General features: G+C 43.0%; 1 protein-coding gene across 2 annotated transcripts in view; it reads right to left on the bottom strand.

Moving 5' to 3' along the window:
- Positions 1–27209, bottom strand: part of TMEM44 (transmembrane protein 44) — a 143614-nt gene that overhangs the window by 78714 nt on the left and 37691 nt on the right. For both annotated transcript variants that reach the window (XM_069213164.1, XM_069213165.1), the window contains exons 4-6: positions 22386–22549; positions 3780–3866; positions 1863–2033 (exon numbers count right to left, since the gene is read on the bottom strand). In XM_069213164.1, coding sequence (XP_069069265.1) covers positions 1863–2033; positions 3780–3866; positions 22386–22549 — 422 coding nt within the window. The remainder of the gene's footprint in view (positions 1–1862; positions 2034–3779; positions 3867–22385; positions 22550–27209) is intronic.

Raw genomic sequence — 27209 nt, 5'->3', positions numbered from 1 at the left:
TGAGAGTCAAAAGGTTCATCAACCTATTTGCATCCCCTTGTAAGTTTACTTATTAAGGTCAGATGTGCTAACACCTGCAATCAGGACACAATCATAAAGGAGGTACAAATGTGCAAAAAATTAAATAAGGCAACAAGCCTTCTCTATATATGCAGCTAGGATGTGCAACAACAGCTCTGAATTTACAGGACCGCCCAACCCCACTCCAGTTTAGAAAACAGCTGATGCACCGCTTTAAAGAACACAGCATAACAATTCAGTAATAGTTGACTACTGCTCCCATAAGCCAGGTACCTCCAATCACTCATTAACTGCATCAATGACTGATCATGTAAAGCGCTCAGTTTGCACAATACCAAAACAACATACAAACATACACATAGACAACCACGTAGTACTGATCTTTGAAAGACAATCTTATAAGATTGGTGGAAGCATCTGCTTAGGCAAGGTAAAGCCATCTCCCAAAATCTGTTCAGACCAAGCTACGGAGACTGCAATCTGAGGACATCGAGCCCTCATTGTAAACAGGTTATCAGTAGTGACTTCAAGAGCTAAAGAAGATCTCCAGAGGGAAGACCCGAGGAACTCACAACAAATTCACAACAAAGCTGGTCTACAGAAAGGCACCTTCTCCTGGCTGGAGTTTTTGATTGAGATTTTCTTTGCATTCCAAGAATTCCCATTTACTGTATTCAGACTAGTAGGAACCTTTTTTGGCCACCAGCTTCAGCATTAACCACCTGGTCACTTTGTTTCTCTTCCCTGTTCTCTAATGGAGTAGAAAAATGGTTTGTTAGACCTACTCCCAAGTTTAATGTGAATATGTGTGTTTAGCCACCCTGCGTGGTGGATTATAGATAAGTCCCTTGGCAGGATTCAGTCAGTTTTTTGTTACGAATTTTCACCTCTCAATTTGGGTTATATTAGAGCAACATTTTACCACTGGGGTTTATGGCAATGGTTCGCTTCAACAACACTTGAACCATATGCTAAATTTTCTTACTCTTTGAGCATCTAGTTAAAACATATTGCTCTAAATTGGGGTTGATCCTTTAATATTTTATTTCATAACTATATTGTTGTTTGATGTGTTGCTACATTCCCCCATGCACATATCTGAAAATGAGCCAATGCAAAGAGAAGCCAGTGTCTGCCATGAGGTAGAAGAATGGTTTACTCTTGTAACTCCCCTGTTCAGGACAGCTCAGTCACAGCTCAAAAGACTGTGGCCTCCGTCTGATAATAGTTTGCCAGGTTGATTCTCTTTAGCAAACTTAGGCCCTGATTCTCAAAGTTTAAGCATCAGTTTGCCGTTGCTTTTGTAATGCTAAATCACCGCTAAACCTTTTTTGGCATTCACAAACCAATGCAAATAGGTATTTGCATTGGATTGGTTTAGTGCCAAAAATGAATACATTTTAAAAGCAGGTGCAAAACGGAATTTTTTTTTCATTTCTCCCTGCTTTTCTGAATTTGTATGTGTGCTGCACTGTACAGCACACAAAGTGGGAAAAGCGTGTGTATTTGTCTAGGCATAGCATTTGGCACCGGAAGGATATCCTTTCTGTACAAAACCTATGCTAGACTCGCGCACACACCCTTGACTATGGCGCACAGCAGCTGAAAGCAGCTCCAGCGCTAGAGAGAAGGGAGAAGAGTGCAATTTCTATGTGAATATGGCGCTCTTCTGCTCTCCTCTTGTCACGCAGCGCAGCTGTTTTGGATGCTGCAATGTGCTGCGTGACACATACCAGCATCTGGGTATTAATGTTTAAAGCAATCAGAATACATGCTAAGCTAACATCTACCCTTGTACCCCAATACTCATTCTCCGTGCAGCAAAATACAGGAAAGGATACAGCAACATCAAGAGCAGCAGAGCCCAGGAAAATTAGGAACCAAGGTGTTGCTCTGATGAAGTACTCAGCCTTTCGATCGTGAGCCATAATAGCTGCAGCGTACAGGAGGCTGGCCATCACTGAGAAGAAGTTAGCCCAGAGCTGCATCCCTGGAAAGGGCTTTCCTTTGCACTGTTGAACAAAAATAAAACAATGACATATTTCTGCACATCCATGTTTAGTTGTTTGGTGATGGATAGGGACAGAATATGTCAGCAAAGGGCACATAATTCTGTGGCCTGGTTGTAATTGAGAGGAAGATTCTGCTGCCTGCCCACTAATATGAGGCAGAATCATCTATCCAGTGTAATTGTGTAATGGCTTATAACTTAGCAAGTGATGGTGCTGGTAATGACTTGGATGGAATATATACTAGGAATAGAATCTAATCTTTAAATCGGGAGTTAAAACCAGCTAACTACTACAAGTAAACCTGTATTTATTCATTCATTCAACAGTTTTATATAGTGCTTCTTTGCTATGAGGTTTTAGAGCGCTTCGCAACAAACTAGCCAAGTTTGTAAAAAAGGAGGACAGCAATGGAAAACAAGAGAGAGTCTAGACCATGGCGGAGCTTTAACGCTCTTCACACAACATTGTGGCTCTAACTTTGTGTTCAGTGGGGAGCACGTATGTTCACATAAGTTTTTAGTTGTTTCCTGAGCAGCAGGACAGTGTGTGTGGCGGAGGTTGTTAATCCAGGAGGTAGCTGCAGGAGGATATTGAAGTAGTGGAGAATGAATGATTTAATGCTTGGGGTCTCACATTTAGGTGTTTCAGGGAGTAGAGAAATATTGCTCTGAAGCAGTGGTCTTCAAACTTTTTAATGCTAGCCCCTCCCCCCCGAGGGGAAAAAAAATAATTTGGCCCCTCTCCGAATTATTCACATTTCTTCTATTAAATTAACAATGTTTAAATAGGTCTACACTTATGTAAAAATTGCAGTAAAGTTCTGATACTGCTTTAAAAATGCAATCAAATACACGATCCCACACACACTATTCTGGCCAGGCAGGCCTTGCTACCATGTAAAAGTATCTACAGTGTGATTATTAGAAGTGAGGGTGGGGGTTTTGAAGATTATTTGGAGTCCCTTCCCTTTTGACACCTCTCATCGTCAAAGATGAGAAAACATGTTAGTTATGGCCCATTACAGAGCGGTTTACTGCTGCTCATGTTGTTCAGATTAAAACAAAGCCCTGTTATTAGCATAATTAAACTTTTGGCCAGAGATTGGCACCACCCCCCTGGATCACTTGAGGTCGTCCTAAGGGGGCCCGACCCCGGTTTGAAGACCCCTGCTCCTGAGGCTTCTACGGCCACCTGAGAAGGTTGCTATTTGCTAAACAGATGAACTGTTGTTTATTCACCTTCATTCTGCAAAGCTCCAGATATAGTCAGCTGAAGTCTGCTTGCACAACATGCAAGGGAGATTTAAGGACACGATGGTCAATGGACAGCAGCAGAGGCCTTCAAATGGTGACCTAGGGAGTGATTCCAGGGCAGAAGTACTTGCATGGATATCAGGTAAGGGTAGCAGCTGCTACTCAAGTCTTTCCCTTTAGTAAGGCTTATACTACTCTTGTTACCGCTGCATCCGGGTTCATCAATCCAGTGGCAGGAACAGAGAGTAACTCGGGTATTGAGAGCCCAGTAGGTTTCTTTGAAGTTCACTCTCTATCCCACTGAAGCTGTGGCCTCGGGCTGTGGCCTTAACTCGCCCAAAGGATGCACCGGACTTAATGGCAAACCACGTAATGTTACAAAAAACATATTGTAGATAACTGGATCTAACAAAAGCAATCTCTTCCCAGTAGTATGCATCTTTATCAGTTCCAAAATAAAACACCATTAATTCACCTACTACCCCACACTTACTACTTTTGTAATCAAAGGCCCTCTGGAAGTCCAGGAGATGATCACGGCCACAATGCCCAGGGTGAAGCCTATGATCTCAGCACTTTCCTGCAAGAAAATTAACACAATCAATCCAGGATAGCCGAACACATGCCCCTGATCAGATTTAAAAGCTAAGTGCATCTAAGTATTTCTCATCTTCATTCGGTGGAATTCGAAAATCAAGACATTTCTAGCAATTATGAACCAATCTTTTACATGAACTCTCACATCCTGTTCATTGTCCAGCCTAGGTGTGTGTGAGTTTGATGACAGGTCTTAGATGGTCAGCTCTTTAGATCAAACCTAAAGGTGCTCCAGTCTACTTTATATAAAGCTGTCCATTAGATTTCTATAAAAAAATATGCATATTTACAAAGATAACACAATAGTCTCCAAATTGAATTCACAACGAAATTTACAGTACTATTTGAAATAAAACTTGAAAAACCTTTAAAGTCCTGGCTTTTCTAATTATTTTGTCTTGTCTTTAAATTCTGGTTTCTTCCTGCTTTTGCCTAGCGCTGGGAATCCCTGGTAAGGTGGCTATGCGCCTTACAAAATAATCATAATAATAATAGTATTGTTTTGGCGCCGCAAATGAAACAGCCTAATTTATAAAAGCAAGCAGTCTTGGAGATTGAGCAAAACATGAAAGAGGCTCAAGTCAATCCATGACTCTGATAAATATTGGTCTGATGAAGTCTTCCATCAAACCTAGGTATTAGTTCACAGATTAGTAAACCAACATTGGCAAAAGGCAAGAAACCAGGCCCTAGAAGATTGCCCGATGGTCCATTTTCAGCTTTGGCGCCATACAGTCCACGGAACCACTATGCACAAAGATGCACACATTCACTTGCTGTTACGTCAGCAGGGAAAGTGTCCAGTAATTTTCAACTTCATAAACATCTCATGCATGTGATTTTGCTGTTAATTTTTACCTTTTGGACATTCCAAGCATGCTAGCCAGACCCACTGACATGTTAATGTTCTTTTATTGCAAGTATATCCCACAAAAAGGAAAAAGAAGGATGAAACTATATTATCACCTAAGCGAGCCAGCCATGAAGTCAGAAAGCATAAAAAGGCATTGATACTTGCACACAATACTCAATTAGAGCACACACAACACACACGGTAAGGGAACGCCACAGCGACACTTGAGACTGAAAATGGAGGAAGTGTTTTGATGAACTGAAATTAAAAGACGGTTCGACAGAAGGTATGTGGTTTCTTTCGCCTGGCTCTGTAAGCACTTAATTGAAGGAAGTTCTAGAAGTGACCACTAGATAGAAGCATTTATTTACTTAAATGCCGGTATAATTCGTAGACCGCTTGAGACATCGTTTTTGCACCGATATACAATGCACTTTTAAAACTAAAGGCCAGATTTACAAGGCCCTAGCACACTGGTCTCCAAACTTTTTAATGCCGTGCCCCCCAAGTTGAAAAATAAAAATCATTGCCCGCCCCCCACAGAATTTTTCACAATTAATTTATAAAGATGGCAATGTTTAAATATGTCTAGACCTATTTAAACATTGCAGTTAAGTTCCGTTACCTTTTTAAAAATGCAATAACATGCTTCTGCTTAAAACAAAGACCTGTTATCTGTATAATGCTGCATTTGGCCAGAGTCTGGCGCCTCCTGGGATCACTTGAGGCCCCCTTAGGGGCTCCCGCCCCCCAGTTTGAAGACCTCTGCCTAGCACCTTCTTGCGCCACACTAGGGTCAATCTTTTTGACGCTAATGTGGCTCAAGGAGGCATTTTTTGCAGAGATATATTTACAAAGAACAACCTGTGGGGAACGTAAAGACAAACCAGCCTTCTTCTTCTTAGGTAAGATTTATTCGTAGTAAAAACGTAAACGAAGTTACACGTTAAAAATGAGGCACAGAGAAAGCCATCAGCCCAAACCCCGTTGGCGTAGTATAGAATCCCCGGCACAAAGCTAAGCTATGTCAGTGGATTCCACACAAAGCATTAGTATTCTTTCTCACATCACAACACAACCCTCTTTAAGCCTGTCAAGCATAATATATACAAGGGGGGGGGGCGGCTAACCGGTGTTAAGAAGCCTGCAAAAATGGCGCAGTGAAATCCACAAGATTTCACTGTGCCATTTGTGATGTAATTTTTAACGCCTGCTCAAAGCAGGTGTTAAAGTGATGCACCCATTGTAAACAATGGGCCTCCTTGCACTTTGCTGCACTAGTGTTAAAGTTTTTTTCCGCTAGTGCAGCAAAGCACCACAATACCATAAAAAATGTTGCCGCTATTGGCCTAACGTGCACCATGGTAATAAAGAGCACACAATGTCATTAGAAGGGGCAGGGGCGATGCAAGAAAACTGATGAATCAGCCCTGATGTGCCAGTTTCTTGTAAATATGCTCCTAAATGCCTTTATACAATAGCAACAACTTCTTCACAAAAGCCCTGAAGTCCATTGAGACGATCATGTGTGAACAGACGCAGTCATCTTTTTAACTGAATACATGGCAATAGACCCGATTCAGGAGGGAGACTCCCGAATTTTTAAGCCAAAAATGGTCTTATTTTAAGCGGGCTCCTGATTGAATTTACCTTGGTTTCGATATAAGTACATGGTGGAAATATATTCCCCTCATGAGGTTTTCCAAACTTTTCCAGTTACCTGTTCTAAAATGTTAGCATCTAGGATAACACACAACTTAATTTACTCATTCGTGTAGCACTTCGCTACTTATATATTTAAAAAAAATGTCGATCTTGTTCCCTCTCTGTTGCAGTGCAGGATACAGGACAAATGAGTAGCTCATTCTTAAAGGTGTTGGGGTGCTTCCCTCCTTGTTCTCTACCGATTGTTTTACTATACAGGAAATATAGTCAGTTATTCACCATTTGTGTAAAAATAAAGAGCACCAAGGGCTGAAATGGGACTTTAAGTAGCAGATGGGGTAAATGAAATAAAATGCTTTTAACTGTATGTTGTGTTTGTGCATGCAGGCGAGAGTGTGTTTGAGAAAGTGTGGTGCACGTGAATGCATGTGTGCCTGTATGTGTGAGCGAAAAGTGGGTGAGTGAGAGAGACCGGTAGTAATAAAGAGTGAAACTGAATCAGTTTGTGAGTGAGAATGAGCAAGTCAAAGTGACTACGAGTAAGTGAGAAGGAGCGTGTGATAATGAGAATCAGAATTCATGAGTGATGGACAGTGAGTAACTGAATTAGAATAAGTGAGAACGGATGAGTGAGAGTACAAGTGACTGCAAGTGACTGTGTGAGACAGTAAGAGTGTAGGAGAATGTAGGTGTGAATATTAAGAACGAGTCGGAGTGAAAAAGAATAAATGAGTAGGGTAACAGTGAGTGCAAGTGAGAAAGTATGAATAAGTGAGCGAGAATGAGTGAGCAACAGTCCATGAAAGAGTGAGAATGAGTGTGAGAAACTGAAGTTTGCCGCTGCGCACGAATAGTAAGGTTAGAATTCCCATAGAAACTTTTTTTTTTTTTTTTTTTTTTTTTTTTTTAGTTTTGCTAATAATTCTCATGCCATTCATGGGGCAAAAAAGGCTTCATCTACCTCAGCTCCTTCCTCAAAAGTTTCTAGGTGATCCATCAAGCAGAGGTCGAGAGAAAAAGGGGGGTGGAGGGAAGGCGGTGAAAACATCATTTCCCATGTTAATTCCCATAGGAAATTTTAGGATCTGATACAGAAAAAAAGGCGGTATATATAAAATGCCTTTTCCACAGAAACTCGGACCTAACCATTGATGCAGCTGTTTTCTATATAATACCTACTGGCGATCACCAGTAGGAAGTTATAGTTAGGACCAAGTTTCCATAAGAAAAACATTTTGACTTGCCTATATCTTTGAACACGACTACAGCCCTAACCGCTGGACAGAATTCGAACAAATGTGACAGAAAGCTAGGTTTTGTTCTGCAGATTGTGCTTTTTGTTAATTGGTGTAAATCCATTTAATAGTTGTTGAGAAGTTTATGGAAATCCAAATTTGTATATCTGGGGCCGCGGATCCTCCCCGATGACTTTGCGAAGAACAACAAGTTTGTGCATTAGCTCTGATCGCCTCAACTTCAGCCGAGTCTCACATTAAAAGGTGAAAAAAAAGAAAAGGGGGCAGGGTAGGAATACCCTAGCACCCAAGCCATGTTCTTGGGTTCTCAGAAAGACACAGAGGGTAAAAAAGCATTTTTAAATACATTTTGCTGTAAATTTGTAAAATTTGAGAATTTGTGGAAAAAATTAATTGAAAAAACCCAACAAATACAGTCTTTCGTGCTTGTTTTTAACTAAGCCCCCGGGCAGCCAGGTCACGGGGGCATGCAGTGCTTTAAAAAAAATATATGAGGGAGCGCACAGGACCCCCCTCCAAGGGCTTATTTATGCCCATGTGATCGCCACCTCCCCAGGACTTAAGCATAATACTTTGTGGGGGGGCTGGTGGGCCCCTGCGCCCTAGGGACCACCACTTCCCCTGGGCAAAATACTATTATTATAAAAGAGGGCGGACCTGCAAACCCCCTGGGCCCCAGGGACTGCCACCTCCACCAGGGGTACTAAATAAAATAATGAAGGGGGGGGGGAGGTCAGTCCTGGACCCCGGGCCTGGGGACCACCACCTTCCTCAGGCTAAGTTAAATGTTGGAGGGGGGCCACACCCCCCTGAGGGAGTCAATAATGGCCTTGAGGACCACCATCCCCCAGAGCCGGTTACTGCTATGTCCCGCGATGCCCACCCCCAGAACACAGCTGTTTACTTTGACTTGGCAGGAGCTTTAGCAGCTGCCTCCAAGTCAGAGCAAAAACTCAGGTTCCAGGTGGCGAGAGCTGTCAAAGTGCTCCAGCCTGCTGGAAGGGAGGTTTCATCCCTTTCCCTACCGTCAGAAACGCAGGCAGGGAAAGAGATGAAACAATTGCTATTACACACAGGGGGTTGCATGTTTAGCAGCTCCCTGTGTGCAAGAGCAATGCCGGCTACCGCAGGAGCCTTGAGGTTCCCCACGGTCCCATTGCACACTGGGTGCCCCCCCCCAGGACATGGCCAGGCCCCAGGGGATGTTGGCCATTCTTGACTTTGGGAGCGGGTTGATTTGTTTTTGCACTGTGGGGTGGAGCATATTTAAAAAGCCTAATGTGTGTATGGCACTACTAATGTGTTCAAGGCTTGTGCTGAAATGCATTGTTAGTTCCTCTGTGAATAAACACCATTTACCTGACTGCTGTCAGAGTGCTGAATTCCTATTCAGCCTGTAAGAAGCTTGGAGTGATTTGATATATAAACACACACTCACTTTAAAAAAAGCAAAGCTTACACGGATGTTTTAGTTAGACTCACATTTCACTCGTACAAAACCAGTGAAATTCAGGGATAGTTACCTGAGCTACCTATAACTTACGCGCCTGCAATGCACTGCTTATGACCTCACATACTACATCACTTATGATATGGTGGAGTGCCATGGAGTGGCATGCCTTAGAGTACAGCAGAGTGTCATTCAGTGGAGTGCAATGTCGTAGAGTGGAGTGGTGGGTCAGAGTGTCATAAAGCGTAGCAGCATAGAGTGGAGTTGAGGAGCGTACAGTGGAGTAGAGTGCCATACAGGGGCATAGTGTGTAGTGGAGTGCTGTAGAGTTGGGTTTCAGAGAGTGGAGTAGAGTGGAGTCAAGTGGCGTGTCAGAGTATAGTGACTGTGTCAGAGTAGAGTGGAGTAAAGTGGGGTTGAGTGACCTATATGGAGTTGTCTAGAGTATCATACAGTGGAGTGGAGTGCTGTAGAGTGGTAGAATAGAGTGTCGAACAGTGGCACTGAATGGAGCAGAGTGTTATAGAGCAGAGTGTTGTGGAGTGGAGTATCATACAGTGGCGTAAAATGGGGTAAAGTGTTATAATACAGTGGAGTTGAGTGGAGTGCCATAGCGTACATTGGAGTAAGTAGTTAGGTGGAGTTGCATGTCCTACAGGAGAGGGTCGTGGAGTGGGGTAGAGTAGAATTACAGCATGGAGAGATTAAAGTGTCACACAGTGGAGTGGAGCAGTATATTGTACACTGTTGGAAAGTGTTGTGGAGTAGAGTGGAGTAGGATGTTGTAGAGTGGAGTGGTGTGTGTTAGAATGGGGCACAGTGGAGTGGCATAGACTGGAGTAGCGGAGTACAGTGGAGACATGTGTAGTAGAGAGAAGTAAAGTGGGGTGGAGTGGCATTCAGGGAGTTGTGCAGTGTAATAGGGTGTCTGATCGGCATAATGTGGAGTAGAGTGTTGTACAGTAGCATAGACTGGAGTAGAGTGTTGTGCAGTGGAATGCCATAGACTGCTGTACAGTGGAGGGACGAGAGTGTTGTAGAATGGAGTAGAGTGTTGTAGAGCAAGGTAGAGTGGAGTGGCATAGATTGAAGTCGTGTTGTACAGTGTTATATCACAGAGTGGTGGAGTGGCATATAGTGGAGTAGTGTTTTGTAGAGTGGAGTGGCATAAAGTGAGGTAAAGTGGAGTGGTATAGAGTGGTGAGAGTTAAGTGGTGTAGAGTGGCATAGAGGGAGTTGTGTAGTGTGTTGTAGAGTGGAGTAGAGCGATACAGTGGCATAGAGTGTAAGTGTTAGAAATTGGGTTTTTGGTTGGCAGTCAGGTTGCCCTCTGTCCAAGCAAGAACCCTCACTCTAGTCAGGGTAAGTCACACACAATCCAAAATCAGCCTGTGCTCACCCTCCGGTAGCTTGGCACGAGCAGTCAGGCTTAACTTAGAAGGCAATGTGTAAAGCATTTGTGCAATAAATCATACAACACCATAGCATAACACCACAAAAATACACCACACAGTATTTAGAAAAATATATAATATTTATCTGGGTATCTTCAGGTCAAAACGATCAAAGTTGCAATACGAATTTGTAAAGTTATCACTGAGAAGTGATACAAAATCTCCTCAGAGGGCCACAGGAGAAGAGGTGCGTGGAAAACTGGTGTGTGCGTCGATTTCTCCTCATCACACACGGACTTGCGTCGTTATTTTCCACGCGGGGAGTCGGGTGTCGTTTTCCGGCACGCGGACAGTCTCTTACTGTGGTTTGCGGGGAGTACCAGATGTCCCGGGTCTGTGCGTCAATTTTCCTGCTTGTTCTCCGGCTGCGCGTCGGTCTGCGGGGCTGCGCGTCGAAATTACGATCTCACGGCAGGCGTCGCGTCGATTTCTCCTCTAGACTTCGATCTGCGGGGCTGCGCGTTGAAATTACGATCTCACGGCAGGCGTTGTGTCGATTTCTCCTCTAGAGGTCGGGCGGCGTTGTCCTTGCGAGGCCGTGCGTCGGATCTTCGATCGTCCCAAGAGCGTCGCATCGATCAGCGTCGAGTGCGGCGTTTTTCTCGCCGCGAAACAAGCTGTGCGTCGAAATTTTCGGCGCACGGAGCGTCCAAGTAAAAGAGAGAAGTCTTTTTGGTCCTGAGACTTCAAGGAACAGGAGGCAAGCTCTATCCAAGCCCTGGGAGAGCACTTTCACAGCCAGACAAGAGTTCAGCAAGGCAGCAGGGCAACAGCAAGGCAGCAGTCCTTTGTAGAAAGCAGACAGGTGAGTCCTTTGAGCAGCCAGGCAGTTCTTCTTGGCAGGGTGTAGTTTCTGGTTCAGGTTTCTTCTCCAGCAAGTGTCTGATGAGGTAGGGCAGAGGCCCTGTTTTATACTAAGTTGTGCCTTTGAAGTGGGGGTGACTTCAAAGAGTCTCTAAGAAATGCACCAAGCCCCCTTTCAGCTCAATCCTGTCTGCCAGAGTCCCAGTAGGGGGTGTGGCAGTCCTTTGTGTGAGGGCAGGCCCTCCACCCTCCCAGCCCAGGAAGACCCATTCAAAATGCAGATGTATGCAAGTGAGGCTGAGTACCCTGTGTTTGGGGTGTGTCTGAGTGAATGCACAAGGAGCTGTCAACTAAACCTAGCCAGACGTGGATTGAAGGGCACAACAAGATTTTAGTGCAAAGAAATGCTCACTTTCTAAAAGTGGCATTTCTAGACTAGTAATATTAAATCCGACTTCACCATTCAGCAGGATTTTATATTACCATTCTGGCCATACTAAATATGACCTTCCTGCTCCTTTCAGATCAGCAGCTGCCACTTCAACAATGTATGAGAGCAGCCCCAATGTTAGCCTATGCAGGGAGCAGGCCTCACAGTAGTGTGAAAACGAATTTAGGGGTTTTACACTACCAGGACATATAACCACACAAGTACATGTCCTGCCTTTTACCCACACAGCACCCTGCTCTAGGGGTTACCTAGGGCGCACATTAGGAGTGACTTATGTATAGAAAAAGGGGAGTTCTAGGCTTGGCAAATACCTTTAAATGCCAAGTCGAAGTGGCAGTGAAACTGCACACACAGGCCTTGCAATGGCAGGACTGAGACAAGGTTAAGGGGCTACTGAGGTGGGTGGCACAACCAGTGCTGCAGGCCCACTAGTAGCATTTAATCTACCTGCCCTAGGCACATGTAGTGCACTCTACCAGGGACTTACAAGTAAATTAAATAGTCAATCATGGATAAACCAATCAGTAGTACAATTTACACAGAGAGCATATGCACTTTAGCACTGGTTAGCAGTGGTAAAGTGCCCAGAGGTCAAAAGCCAACAACAACAGGTCAGAAAAAATAGGAGGAAGGAGGCAAAAAGTTTGGGGATGTCCCTGTCAAAAAGCCAGGTCCAACAGTAAGTGTTGGAGAGAGGAGTGCAGGGGCTCTGAGTGGACTAGTGCATTGTACAGTGGCATAGAGTGTTGTAGAATGGAGTTGATTTGAGGGAAATAGGGTGTCAGACTGGAGCTGCATAGAATGGAATGTCGAACAGTGGCGTCAAGTGGGGCAAAGTGTCATACAGTTGAGTAGAGTGGAGCCGAGTGGATTGGTGTAGCTGAGAGTGGAGTAAAGTATAAGTGTGGAGTGGCATTCATACAGTAAAGTGGAACAGAGTAAAGTGGAGTGGCATAGCACTGATTGGAGTAAAGTGTTATATAGTGGAGTGACATGTAAGAGTGAAGCGGAGTGGCATGTTGGAAAGTGTTGGAAATGGTCGTAGAGTGGAGTAGAGTGCTGTTAAGCACGTTGGTGTAGAGAGTGGTACAGTCAGAGTGGCACAGAGTGGAGTAGTAGAGCTGAGTTGAGTAGTGTGTCAAAACAGAGTAGAGTAAAGTGGGATGAGTAGCATACAGGGAGTTGCATAGAGAGTAGTAGAATGAAGTAGAGTGTCGCAGAGTGGTACAGTGTCAAACAGTGGCATAGAATGGAGTAGAGTGTTATACAGTGGAGTGGAAGGGCGTAGAGTGTCATACTGTGGAGTAGAGTGAAATGTTTTACATTGTCATGATGTAGAGTGTCATATTGTAGAGTATGGAGGCATACAGTTTTGTGGCATGGAGTGTCAGGGTGTTCAGTGGAGTGGCATACAGTGTCATGGCAGTGTCATGGTGTAGAGTGGAGTAGCGTGTCATAGTACAGAGGAGGGGCCTTGAGTGGGATACAGTGGAACATGTAGAGTGGTGGAGTAAAGTGGGATGGAGTGACATAGAAGGCAGTAGTGTTGTAAAGTGGCATAGAGTGGAGTAAAGTATCGTAGAGTGGAGCATGGTCGAGTGGAGTGCCGTAGAGTGGAGTGGTGTAGCAGAGTGGAGTACAGTTTCATATAGTGGAGTGGCATGTCGTACAGTAGAGTGGTGTGGCATGGCACAGTGTGTCAAAAACTGTCAGAGTGGAGTGTCACAGACCGGAGTACAGTGCAGTAGAATGGCATGGCACAGAGTGTTGTAGAGTCGAGTGGCAGAGCAGCGTAGGGTGGAGTAGAGTCTTGTGTCATGGATAGAGTGGAGTAAAGTGGGATGGAGTAGTGTACAGGGAGTAGCCTATAGTGGAATGTTGTACAGAGGCATGGACTGAAGTAGAGTGTTGTACAGTGGAGTGCAATAGAGTGGAGAAGAGTGTGGTATATTGGAGGGGACAGTGTCAGAGTGGAATAAAGTGGAGTAGGGTGCCATAGAGCGAAGCAGTGTGAAGCAGCACACAGTGGAGTGGCATGGAGTGTCATACAGTGTCCATTCGTAGAGTGTTTTTTCGTAGACTGTTATGGTGCAAATATATATATATATATATATATATATATATATATATATGATTATGTGTGTGTATGTGTATATGTGGGCGTACATATATTTAGGCATATGAATCTATGTATACAAAATGAGTGTTTTTAAATACTAAGGGCCACATGTACGAAATTCAGGTTTTGCGACTCGCAAATTGCAAGTCATAGCGACTCGCAATTTCCGAGTCGCAAAACCTGATATACAACAGTGTCAATACTCTGTTTGTGATTTCAAATTGGTTACAAATGATGAAAATATACGGCTGAAATTTGGCAGCCTTCCAAAAAGAAGGAGTAGTAAGGATATTCGAACTTAAGGCAAGGATTGAAGTTTATTTACACTTATTTCTGAAAAAAAGGTTAACCTAGACCTTACATCCAAAACACACCAATGAAGTTATAAGTGCAACGCACATCTTGCACGTCTGTCGGTTCTTGCTTTAGAGAAAGCACTATGTTAACCAGGGGAGTAGTCAGAAAGTAGAAATATCCCTCACTTGAAACATACTTCTAGTGATACTGAGCATGAGAAGCGAGCACACTCGACCCTCCTTAGAAGAGTTCCTATTATTCTCCAATCCCCCTTCTATCTATTCACTGTTCCATGTATACATCCATCCATCTCTCCATCCCTGAACCTTTACATCTATCCAGTGATTACTCCTTCACACTCTACTTTTCCATCCATCCTTTCACCCAAAAATTTCTGTATTCATCCGTCCGTCAGTAGATCCATCTATTCATTCTTCTTCAACTGATCTTTCCATCTATCCATTTGTCCATACCTTAACCTTTACATCTATCCAGTGATTGCCCCACCTCACTCTAAGTTCCCATCCATCCATTTTTTCACCCATTCAAATATTTCTGTATTCATCTGTCCGTCAGTTCATCCATCTATTCATTCTTCAGCTGATCTTTCCAACCAACCTTTCACCTGTATATCCTTCCATTTATCCTTTATTTCACTTCTCCATCACGCCCTTCTTTCAATCTTTCATCCTTCCTTTCACCTGGTTTCCTTTCTTCCATGTTTCCTTGTTTTCCTGTCACCCTTCTTCCCTCTTTCCATTCTTTCTCCATTCTGATAACTCATCTATTTTCACTCATCCTGACTTTTTCTTTCTTAGCTTCTCCCATGCTCAGTTTTTTTCTGTGGTTCCCTCTCTCTGTTTCCCTCATTTTTATTATTTCTTTCTGTGTTGCAACAGCCTGCAGCCTATAAGGTGTTAGTTGTGAAGACTTCGTCTGCAGACTTGTAGAGGAAAGGCGACCACTAACAACTAATTACCATTTCAGTGGGACCCAGTTCACCTGCTCTTTGGCCCCGAGGCCCCCCCGCTAAAGGTGCTAGAGTGGGGGGGGTTACCCACGCCACTGACGTTGACCCCGCTCCCATCAACCTCCATTGTTCCCTGGTATCCCTCTCCTCCTAGCACAAGGATCCCTTTGTTATCAGACTGAAAGTGCTGCAGTGTTTATTAATAGAGGCCCCTGGCTGGAACAACATCCTGAAATGAAGATCTGAACCTATGTAACCATAATAAAGGGAATTCCAAGCATGCAGGGCGACCTTTCCAGAAATAACTTGTTTTCCCTGGTGCAATATTAAACATCTGCCCACCTTACCTTAAACGTAAATCCAAGAGTACAGAAATAAATAAAGGCGCAGCACACCATCATGTAAGGTGAGGTCACAGATTCAGTCTCTGTTCAACCAGTGGATGCCAATCTGTTTTCTAAAGAACTAAACAATAAGAATTAAGGGCCAGATGTAGCAAGCCGTTTGCATGTCACAAACTGCGAAAATCGCAGTTTGCGCCATGCAAACGGCCGAACGCGTTGCACATTTACAAATTGCGAGTCTGTACTGACTCGCAATTTGTGAATGCGACTCGCAAATAGGAAGGGGTGTTCCCTTCCTATTTGCGACTCGCATCGTAATTCAGAATTGCTTTGTGACCCCGAATGCGTTCGCAAAGCAACTCGCAGTTACCACCAGTGTCACACTGGTGGTAACTCATTCGCAAAAGGGAAGGGGTCCCCATGGGACCCCTTCCCCTTTGTGAATGTCGACAAAAATATTTTTTCAGAGCAGGCAGTGGTCCTATGGACCACTGCCTACTCTGAAAAAACGAAACCAAATGGTTTCGGTATTTTTTTCATTTTGCAACTCGTTTTCCTTTAAGGAAAACGGGCTGCAAAATGAAAAAAAAAACTGCTTTATTTAAAAAGCAGTCACAGACATGGAGGTCTGCTGACTTCAGCAGGCCACCATCCCTGTGAGTGCAGGGACTCGCTATGGGGTCGCAAAATGCGACCACCTCATGAATATTGATGAGGTGGGTCTTTGCGACCCCATAGTGAGTCGCACACGGTGTCTGAGACACCGTTCTGCATCCAAGATTGCGACTCGGAAACTGCGAGTCGGACAGACTCGCAATTTCCGAGTCGCAATCTCGGACTTTACTACATGTGGCCCCTAAGTATTTTAAAAGGGTTCGTGGACAAAGGGCTGTCACAAGGGTTTGTGGAACCTGTGGACCCAGGGGGAAATAATTTGGAAGGGCCCTTTAAACCTGTTTTAGACTGCATCCTATGCAGGGCACCTTACTTGCTTAACAGCATTATTTCAACCTCCACCTTGCAACTTCCACAACCTCCATTCATTTACCATGCCCAGATCCTCTCTTTCCCTTGCACTTCTCTGCACAATTTCCATTCACAAAGCTCTCTCCGTACCCCCTCTTCTGTCTTTCATGCACCTTTCCCCATAAAGCAACGCCTTTCAGGCTGGGCAGTGTTTCCGTTGACCATAGAGTGGATTTAAAACTCATAAATAAATAATAAATAATGTTATGTCGTTCAAGCTTAATGTTTTCGCCAAAGGCACAAAAAAGTGCCACAAGTGCTCCTAAGGGACATGCAGAACTGGTGCACATGATCTTTTCCTATCTCAACGTTTCGGATGGATGGCAAGACAGACCAGATAGGCAATGATGCATTTCTGCTCTTTTTTTAAGTAATCATTATTTCTTCACTGTTAATATTGAAGTCTTGGATTCATCCTGAAGCACCTAGCGTGGCAAACGAGGTGGCGGAAGACATCAGGGATAGGTCAGTTGACATGAGGGCATATGCAGTCAGAAGCAGGGAGACTGAGAAACTAGGTTTGTGGTGGCTGCCTAATGACTTACTTACGGAAGTACAACTATTTGGTAGGCACTATGTGTAGTTGAGGTATCACCAGGATATTATTAAGTCAATATGTACCTTTTTTCATGAGTTTTGTAATATGGATGCCCAAACGCTTCGAGGCAGAATATTCAACTAGTTTTGACTTGTTTTGATGGACTCTGATTATATGGGAATGCATACACTAGCTAGGAGGCTCTTTCAATCTTCATGTGCTTGCTGTGGGTACATTATGAGGGACTGGAAAAGAAAAAGGGCCATGTGGTTATTCATGGTCATCCTCTCACTAATCCCTTAGAGTGCAAGGAAACCTACCCTTGATACCAATTCACATTCCCTTTGTTGGGTCTTTTAGAGGTAGCCTACATTGACACCAGATTTACTCATTTGAAAGTCACAACAGATGCAGGCTTCGATCACAATAGCATTGAATAATTTCCCTTGCAGGCTCATCAAAGCATATAGAAAAGCTAAAAGCTTCTTAGTTTCTGCAGCAAGGAGTAAAACAAATACTCAGAAGGCTTAGAGGAATTAAGAACAAGTGACTGATTCCAGGAAGTCACACTTCTATGATGCAGTACTCCAGGGTCTGAACTAGCTGCTATGGTGAAACATCAGTTTGTACATGGATGTTTTATTGCGAGGGTGCCACTCAGTTTGTACATTAATAATTTAAAAGGCTCACTCCTTAAACAAAAGCTGGTAATCACCATGTGAACATAGAATCATCCCTTTCCTCTTTTAGTCAGACAAGGAAGTATTGCTAGTAGACTCCAGATTTACTTTGCTATGAAGAAAATAAATAGGCAATTTATCATTTCATCGTTTCCCTTGGGAACCTGGCAGATCTGAAAGAATTTTCACCCCATTCTTAAATATCTACGAGATGCTGCTAGGGCAGGACACATTGCCTTTTGCCAGTGTACCATTAGGATCAAAGATAATCCTTTGCTTTGATGAGTCTTATTAAGTCAAACCATGATGCTATTCCAAGTTAGACAATTATGTAAGCAAAGTTTCAGATGTTAGATTCATGAATTTACTGGACAAGATAGGTCTCTGGTAAAGTCTGAAAAGTAGGGATGACTTATTTGCTTCGATGATCTAGAGGTTTGCTGGTAAGCACATAATATTCAAGAAGGAAATATATATATTCTTCCCTAAGAGCATATCTGCCACTCATCATATATGATCATATGGACTGGTACAGTGTGGAGGTGCATAGTGATTTGAAGTGTTGTCTCATAAGCTGCATGTAACTCTTTAAGTTGTCCTTGGCTGCTAGCACCCATCAGTGTGGGAAGGTGTGGTGGTGCTCGTTTGTGGTGATTTGTCCAGAGAAACAAACAATATAAAGAACCTAGGAGAACATTTATATTCATTTTTGCTATATCTGATGTTTAGGTAATACCGACTGACTTTTACATTCTTGATACTGGTTAGAGAGTATTGTATTCAGTGAGAACTTAGCAAAACATGGATCGAGAGCAGCAGAAAGTTGACCCAACAAAGAAAATAAATGGACCATCTGGTATAACTATATGCCTTTACAATTGATACTGCTAGCCATCAGTGGACCAGATCTTATTTCTGCACAACACCCACTGCTCATGGTCTACCATAAATGTTCTCCAATAAGATAATCAAACTAAGAAGATCTTCTGAAATGGTGTTAAAACAAACAAATGCCTTTGTCTGAGCTTACTAATACAAACAAAATTTGAATGCAGGTTCCAGTTTTTTAAAAATGTATTGAGCATAAAAGAAAGCAAGCAACAAATTCAGATGTTTTTATAAAGATAAGAAAGAAAGCCAGGTGTATGTGTGCTTCTTTGCACAGGGCATTACCCCCCCCCCTCATTGATTTCTACAACAAAGAGCTTAAAAAGAGTAGCATCAGGATTGGGGGCCACTGATTGCACAATATTCTTTGTTTGAAAATGCAAATTTTTATGCTTTGGGGACCTGTTCCGCCTTCTTGTGGTACATAGGGGAATTTGCAGAAGAAAGTGAAAGGGAGAGAAAGGAGTATCAAGAAATATATACAAGAAATGAATAAGAGATGGGGAAAGCCAGGGAGAAAGCGCTGGAATGACCATTACAACCCAAACTTGATCTTTCGGAACGAACCAGCCATTCAAAATGCTCCTTTTACTGGCTATATTTACTTTTGCAAGCCTGCAAAGGAAGCATTGTGAGACAGACCAGCTTCCAACATCCCTTCAGTCTTCTGTGGGCAAATTAGGGAGCACTGTAGGACCATACACAGACTCTCGCCTGAATATCCGAGTGAGAAAGGTGCCATTTCCATCAGTGCTCCCTCAGCCTCTTCTCTAGCAGATTCTGATTCCCACACAGGTCTCTGGGCTCCTCGCCCAGCCTTTAACGAGGACCATTAAAATGGGCAATCCTAACACCTGCTATGGTATGGTATGTTATCCTATGGCATGGCATGGTATGAAGTGCCACATACAAAAGAAATCTATTATTAATCTGAGAAGCCTTTCTTGATGCTTTCCACTTCAAGAGACTTTGCTTGTAAGTGGTCTTTCCAAATGTTTATCCTGAGACAGGTGTAGTTGCTTATTTGCTGCTGTTATTTCTGCTACTCTTAGATGAGAGTTCTGTTATTTATTCTGTTTATTACAAGTCTGAGTAGACCTGTCCCAACTATTAAAAGTGTGGAAGATGGAGTTGCCGGACTAGTCAATGCGGGCAGACGCGGCCAAACTGGTAGGGTCAGATGTGGGTTGGATTTCAAGCTCTCTATGGAAACAAGGTATCTAGTTATTTTTTCTGCAAGCACTAATGCGTCCGACAAATGGCTGGAGGAGTAGGGTGCTCACGACTGGTGTCACAGGAAAACAAGGCCCTCTATTGCCTACAGGAAGAATCAACAATCTAAAAGGAGGGATACAAGAGGGATAAACAATCTAGCCTAAAAGTCTGGACCACAGGTCAATATCTTCATAAACCTTGATGACATAACAAAGGGTGTTATGAAATATAATTTTTGCCACCCGTGCTGGTCTTGGTGCGCATTCATACGTAATACCTTGCTTCTTTGTGCAGCAGTTCACTTAAATAAGAGATTCTTAAGGCACCCAAATAGACAATTGTTAAAAGTTCAATCTCCAGTTCTTTACTTCATTTTTAAAATCCAACAATAGTTCACAAGTAATATCCTTGTATTGTGGTCATTAAGACAGTTCAGCCAACAGATGTTTCATTATTGACATGGTTGCTTTGGCCTGACTCAAAGAGTTTGTTGGACACTTGAAAACAATGAGAATATGTAGTGGAGCAGAGGTTTTTGCTATAAAGACTTTCATAAGGCAAAAAGCAAATACATCATGTTCTGCAGCATGTCAGCACCACAGGCCTTGTTTAGAGTTTCGCAAATATGATACTCATTCGCAAACATGGCAGGTGTCCTTTCTGCTCTATTACAAGTGAGTTATCGCATATGGAGCTTGTCATATAGCAGACTGGATATCTGGCAGTGTTTGACGCAGTATTCTGCCCACTAAACCCTAAGTTTGGCTGTAAATCAGTAAACTGGAACTGAATTGAACTATGAATGATTTTGTAAAAGAAATAAAGCACTGAAGAACATACTTGGGAACTCAAGGGTTTATTAGGTGCAAGCAGCGTTTCCCTGGAGGATTACAACCGCCGGGACCAACGTGGCGGTAAACCGCCGGTCTTGGCGGTGCGACCGCGGCGCTTCCGCTGCGGTCGGAATTCCAAGGATTGCACCGCCAGCCTGTTGGCGGTGCAACCGTCGAAACAGCCCTGGCGGTCTTTGACCGCCAGGGTTGTAATGAGGGGCATAGTTTCTATAGCAGTCTATATGTATTTGTCAGGCCCGCTGCTCATAATATTTGTTCACTTTAATCATCCCCTAGGAATGGGTTATTTAAGCATTTGGTAAACTTAGCAATTTTGGACTGCATTTCTAAAAACACTGGCAGAGCCAATAGATCAGGTAGTGTAAAGGCACTGCAAAAGATAACATTTATCATGGTATATGCCACCAGTGGCGGCTTACGCCAATCAAAAGTGGTGGGGGGGTCAGAGGAGAGGGGGGGTTGTGGGTGTAAAAATAAACAACAACAAAAAAAAAACGTATCTGTCGCTGCTGCTCCCAGTCCCACTACTGGCCGCTCCCTTTCCTCCCGGCAGGCAGCACAAAAGCCCCATCCGCCAATCCAAAGCTGCTCTCATGCTATACCAAGCATGTGAGCAGCTCTGGGATTGGCCTGAGCGGGCCAGTTTGGCGCTCACTCAGTCACAGGGAGCCTGTGCCATTTCTCCATCCGGCTGTGCAATACAGCTGTGTTGTAGAAATGTAAGTGCGCATGTCGGTTTGGTGGTCCTAAGACAGCCGGCCAAATCAACATGCGCACTTGACAGTGCCCACCACTCCTCCTCCCTATGGCCCGGCCCGGCCCCTTCCTCGATTACTTGGCATTCAGAGAGACAGCAACAAATAAAATCATAATACAAATGTTGTATTATAATTTTATTTGTCACAGTCGGACTTTGAGCAGGGGTGGTGACGCTCGTCCACTATTTCGGAGGAGCCGCCCCTGTATGCCACAAAAATTAAAAGAAGAAAAAAAGAAAACACACTGCTTCCAAAATGTGGTGGTCCTGTGCATGCAATACAAATTGTAAATAAAAAGTAAATAGTGCATATGATTTTACTGCAACAATACAGGGGCTTCCTACGAGGCAGGTAAACTTAGAACAGGTATAAAAAACATTCAAAATTAATGAACACCAGAGGAAAATATGATCCCCACTGGCACAAAAAAAGATACTATTGCCTTTCAATTACTGAAACCGTAACATATAGCTGAAATACACTAGGATGACTACAGAGTTAAAAACTACTAAATAAAGACACTCACTAATTAAGTGGCACTCACTATGCAAAAGAACCAATGGCTGAAGTAGGCTTACCAATTGCCCCATGGTGTATGCTGTGCTAGGTGGAAGAATACATACAATAGCAGTTGAATAGACCGATTGATGAAGACGAATGATCCAAGGCCCTCTATGTATGTCTTTATGTAAGTATTTTTATTTATGAACAATTTTGCTTACATGAGGCTGGAGAGACATTTAAAGGCGTTTCTAAGCCAGACCTATAAATGACCCTGAACACACCACCGTGAAAAGATGTTGTGCCAACTCCTCAAAAGTTATCCACAAAATGAGAACATAAAAATCAAATCCAAGTAATTGTAAAAATACAACTGTACCTGAAGCGCTGTCCCTAAGAGCCGCCTTCTTGGCCCATGGTAGTCTTCTAAAGAAGGCACGCCTCTGGCAGCCAGGATGTACCCACCGGTGCCCGCAGAAAATAATAGGAACACTGCAAACAAGCTGCTCCTGTACTTCCTCCTCTGTCTGGAATGGCGACGACCTGCATCAAGAGAGGCAAAGGTCACCATGACCTTCCATGGAAAGCAACACAGTGGGTTTATAACAGATGTCCATGCCAGTGAAACCCCTAACCAGACCATGGCAAAGGGAAAAGGCGTTTTCTACAGGAGCACAGATACGAATACTGAGATGCAGGACATGTTATAAAGCAAGAAACCCACATGATTTATAGAAGATTGAGTTTTCGATTTCCAAGATTTGCTTATGTAAGTCTGTAGGTAACCAATGTTATATTTATAAGGTGCAGATATTGTTTGGTACAAAGGTATAATGATGTATTCAGTCTCAAAGTGGCTCAGCTGACATGAAGATTTAAACTTTTTTCACTATGTGGGTTTCATTTAGTATACATTTGAGCCTGAATCACCAACACCTCGCAATGCAGGCAACTTTCATTTTGAAACATTTGGGCAAACTATATTTTAGGTGTCTGCTACCTTCTTGACCTGTGTGATAATTCTCTGCCCTCCATCCCCAGGAATGCAGTCAAATTCACCTTCACTATCTGGCCTCATCACCCTCCATCTAGTGTTGGGCTGAGCCAGAGGCACAGCAAAATGTATACCACTGCTCCAAGTACCCAGACTCCTACCACAAACATGCGCTTCACACTCTGCACACAGAAGCACTTGACACACCCACTGAATGCCAGCACAAGGTTCTGGGTTTCAAATAACAGTGGAACATTATATGAGACTCACCTCTCCCTGACACAGAGAAAAAGGTCTATCACCTTACTAATTCACTAAAACCTCAGTACCCTGCCTCTACCGCTTTATGTGATTTAACCAGGACATGGGTAGTCATCCGTCCCTTATGTGGGCACACTTTGTGTGGCATCCCAGTTCACAGAACATGTTCTGGACCTAGAATTATCCGAGATAGGCCAAGGCCTCTGGGCAAATGCGGATTAGAGTCATGTCAGGGCCAAAATAAAGTTATGGTACCAATTTCACATACAGTTCTGTACTCATTGCAGGAATGACAGGCATTACCCTGCATGCCTTTCCCACATGATGTACTTTACCATGCGTGCAATACACAAGGTTGACCTAGGGAACGCATTGCTTTAGATCATTGTACTTTACCACGCAAAAATAAATACATACAAGTTTCTTCTTAAAGTAAGTGGCGCCCCACCCCCTATATATTTATTCGGATTGGTAAAATACCATCCAAGTTTCCCTTAGCCACCAACTAGAGTTCACCCGCACTTCCCTGCACTAACTTGCCTTGGAGGAGACAGGACAATGCTGGCTTGCCTCAACCCAGCGAGTGGATGAATATGGAAGCAAATCTGGGGAACTGCTCTGTTGGCTGGCGACTAGGGTTTTTTCCAATAGGATTGTCTCAAAGATGCAGGATTCCTCCTGGTATATGGTCACACGTTCAGCTGAAATAGTCGCTGTCTTCGCCGAAAACTATTGTAAACTTTACATACACACCACCCACTGCGTCTTCATGAACAGCATTCACCTTTACTTGTGGAAAGCCCCCTCCCGTAACTCTCCATAGGGCCCAAGAGACATTCGACAAACCTGTCTCGGTGGAGGAAATAGACAAGGCGATTCTAGGCATCAACACGGAAAAAACTTGACGCCCCAAAGGCTTCACCATTTAATAATTGCGCAAATTCAGAGCCATTCTGACCTCACACTTCCTCGCCCTCTACAAGGAGGTGTATCCAAAAGGACTTCCCTGAAAAGCTGGACACAGCAATCATAGTTGTAATTCTTTGCCAAACTCCTAGCAAATAGGCTGAAGCACATTTTGCCCAACCTGGTTCGTCTGGCTCAATGCGGCTTTATGTCAGGCCGCAGCACGCACCACTTTATTCCACGAGTACAAACGGCTGGCCCGCCTTCAGGAGATACAACACCTGTGCGCTCTCCACATTAACTTCGAGAAGGCCTTTGACTCAGTCGATTGAACTTCCTCAACATGACATTAGCATGGACTTGGTTCCGTACATTTGCAGATAGGTCCCGCTCCTTTAGTCTTAACCTGCCGCATGGGTGCTTCTTAATGGCATGTGTCAGCCACCTTTCCTGTCCGCCACAGTACCCATCAAGGTCGTCTGCTCTGTACGTTTCTTTTTGCACTAGCGATCACACCCCTTGTGAGCCTGATTCGCAAGTCTAGGGCTAGCGATGGAACAATAGGGATGAAGATCGCATTGCATTATAAGCAGATGATGCCCTTCTTTTCCAAGCTCATCCCCATCAATCTGGACCCCACTGTGTCAGACTCCAGGAACTCGATGAGGAAGCCTTCGGATTGGTGATTTACCAATCTGGATGCTAGTTTTTATCATTTTCTCCTCCATCACTCCAGAGGCAACAGATATCGCTATTTTATAAACCTTAATTTCTCTCAAACAGCTGAACACGTTTATACTATATACAAAAGCCATGTTTTCTGAGTGAATATCAAGCATTTCTGCCAAATTTGATGTAATTCTTTTTTTGTCATTTCTTCTGCATTGTTGTTTAATTTTATCTATGGAAATGGCTAAGGACCATTTCCCTTTTACAGATCACCCCAAATCTTTCCAGGACGGAGCCGAGGTAGATAAACTTTTTGTTTGAAAAGTTGTGAAGATTCGTCAAGTGGCACCAAAGTTATTAGCAAAACCAAAAGTGCTCTTCCAATGGAAACTCTAACTTGCATATAACTATACAGGGGTGATAGCCACTGTGCATGGGATTTATTTACACATACCGTAAGCATGTAATATGGTCCAAAATTGCCATTGAGGAATTCTAGTGACTTTATGAACCATGAGGCCCATTGCTGAGTGGTTTATAAAAGGTACCTGTACCCTATGATAGCAATGTAGGACTATATTACCCTTTAGCCAATATCCATTCTTTATACAACATGTTTATTTTGGGTAGCTCGCTTGAAAAAGCAGTTTCCTTCACATTGAGGCTGACAATGGGCACTGATTGACATTAGAATGTTTAGTTTTACCGCTAATGAATAAATTGTTGATAAAACAATGGAGAGGGCCAGATGATTTATGCAAACTGCAGCTGCAGGATTTACCACATAATTATGAACTTACTGCATTTGCCACAATTTTCAAAATTTGAAAATTTCACGAAAACAATTGTTTCTAGCTAAAATGGATTCAACTAATATTGCCAGAGAATGGGCTGTATTATTTAAATTTTTTGATTCACTTTGCATATTCATATTAGTGCCGACAAGGGTAAAGCTCTGCAGAATTGTTTGGGGCTGGCATTGATGATGAAATCCATATTTTACAAGCAACCATGAACCATTATTTATGATTCACTATGAAATATGGATTTTTATATCACTGCGTTATATTTTTATACAGTAAATTTGCAATACATTTAATAATATACATTATTTTTGTTGAACTACAAGTGCCTGATGAACAACTAAGCCTGATAGGCTTTCCTAAGAAATTCTAGCAATAATTATTACAATGCAAATCATCTAACTCTAGGATTTGTCAAAGGGGTTATCAAAACCAAAAAAGATTTCATGTAACAAAATGTAGGTCTGCAGGGTTTGACATAGTTGTAGAACAATCGCCAGTTAAAGGCCTATTGCCTTTATCATATATGTTTTATAATAAATAAATCAGACCTCCTGCATTTGTCATAGCATTTCATAATAAAGAGATCAGAAGTATGGCATCTGACATAACATTTCTCAATCAACCAATAAGGGTTCTAGTCTTTATCATTGGCTTGTCACAATAACAAACTCAGATCGATTGTACAGAGCACAAACAATCCCACAAGGAAACCATCACATATACCAAAATATTACAAATTAATTCAAAGTTACAGTTGTCCAAAAATATAACATCCCTCTCATGAAGGCCTTATAAGGATTATCATAGTTCATATTTTCTATCTCAATGGTTTGTAGGAGCAGGCCACGAACACAAAACACTTGCCTATTACAAATATCTGTGAGCTTTCATGTAACAATATGCAGGCCTACAGGCTTTAGCAGTGTAATAAAAATCTGCCCTTAACAGCCTATTTCTTCGCATACTTTTCACAATAAGTAACTCAGACCCACTAGCTTTTTCATACCTTTTCATAATTAACAATGGCAAAACAATATTCAACCCTCCCAAAAGGGCCTGACCATGTTGCTCACAGTGAAAATATTCTGCCCCTGGGTTTGTCAGATGGAGTGAATAACACCAAAACCCCTGCCTGCTATGGTAGTCTACAGGATTTCATGTAACAAGATAATTGTGCACAACATGCTACTCAAAGTGATAATCCGTCGTTAAAGGAGTGTTGTAATTAACAAATGCTTCTTACCATAAATTAACCTGGCCTGCTACCTTTGTCATAACGTTTCATGATAAATAGATCAGACCTATGACATAACTTTTCCTGGTGAACGAATCAGACCTATAGCCATAAATCGATAGCAATTCCAGCCTACTGCATCGAGAATACATTTTGACACAAGAAAATCATCAGGCAGAGTCATAAAATTACAAATGTATACACAATTATAGCCGGCAAAGTAAAATATCCTCTCTCCTAAGGGTCTAACAAGGATTGCCACCATGCAAATTTTCTATCACCATAGTTTGTCAGAGAGGGAACCAACACCAAATCTTTGCTTATCACGGTAAT

This window comes from Pleurodeles waltl, chromosome 11 (assembly GCF_031143425.1).
Source record: "Pleurodeles waltl isolate 20211129_DDA chromosome 11, aPleWal1.hap1.20221129, whole genome shotgun sequence".
Taxonomy (NCBI): Eukaryota; Metazoa; Chordata; class Amphibia; order Caudata; family Salamandridae; genus Pleurodeles; species Pleurodeles waltl.
The sequence above is the reverse complement of the archived record's forward strand: the minus strand, read 5'-3'. Positions and strand labels throughout refer to the sequence as shown.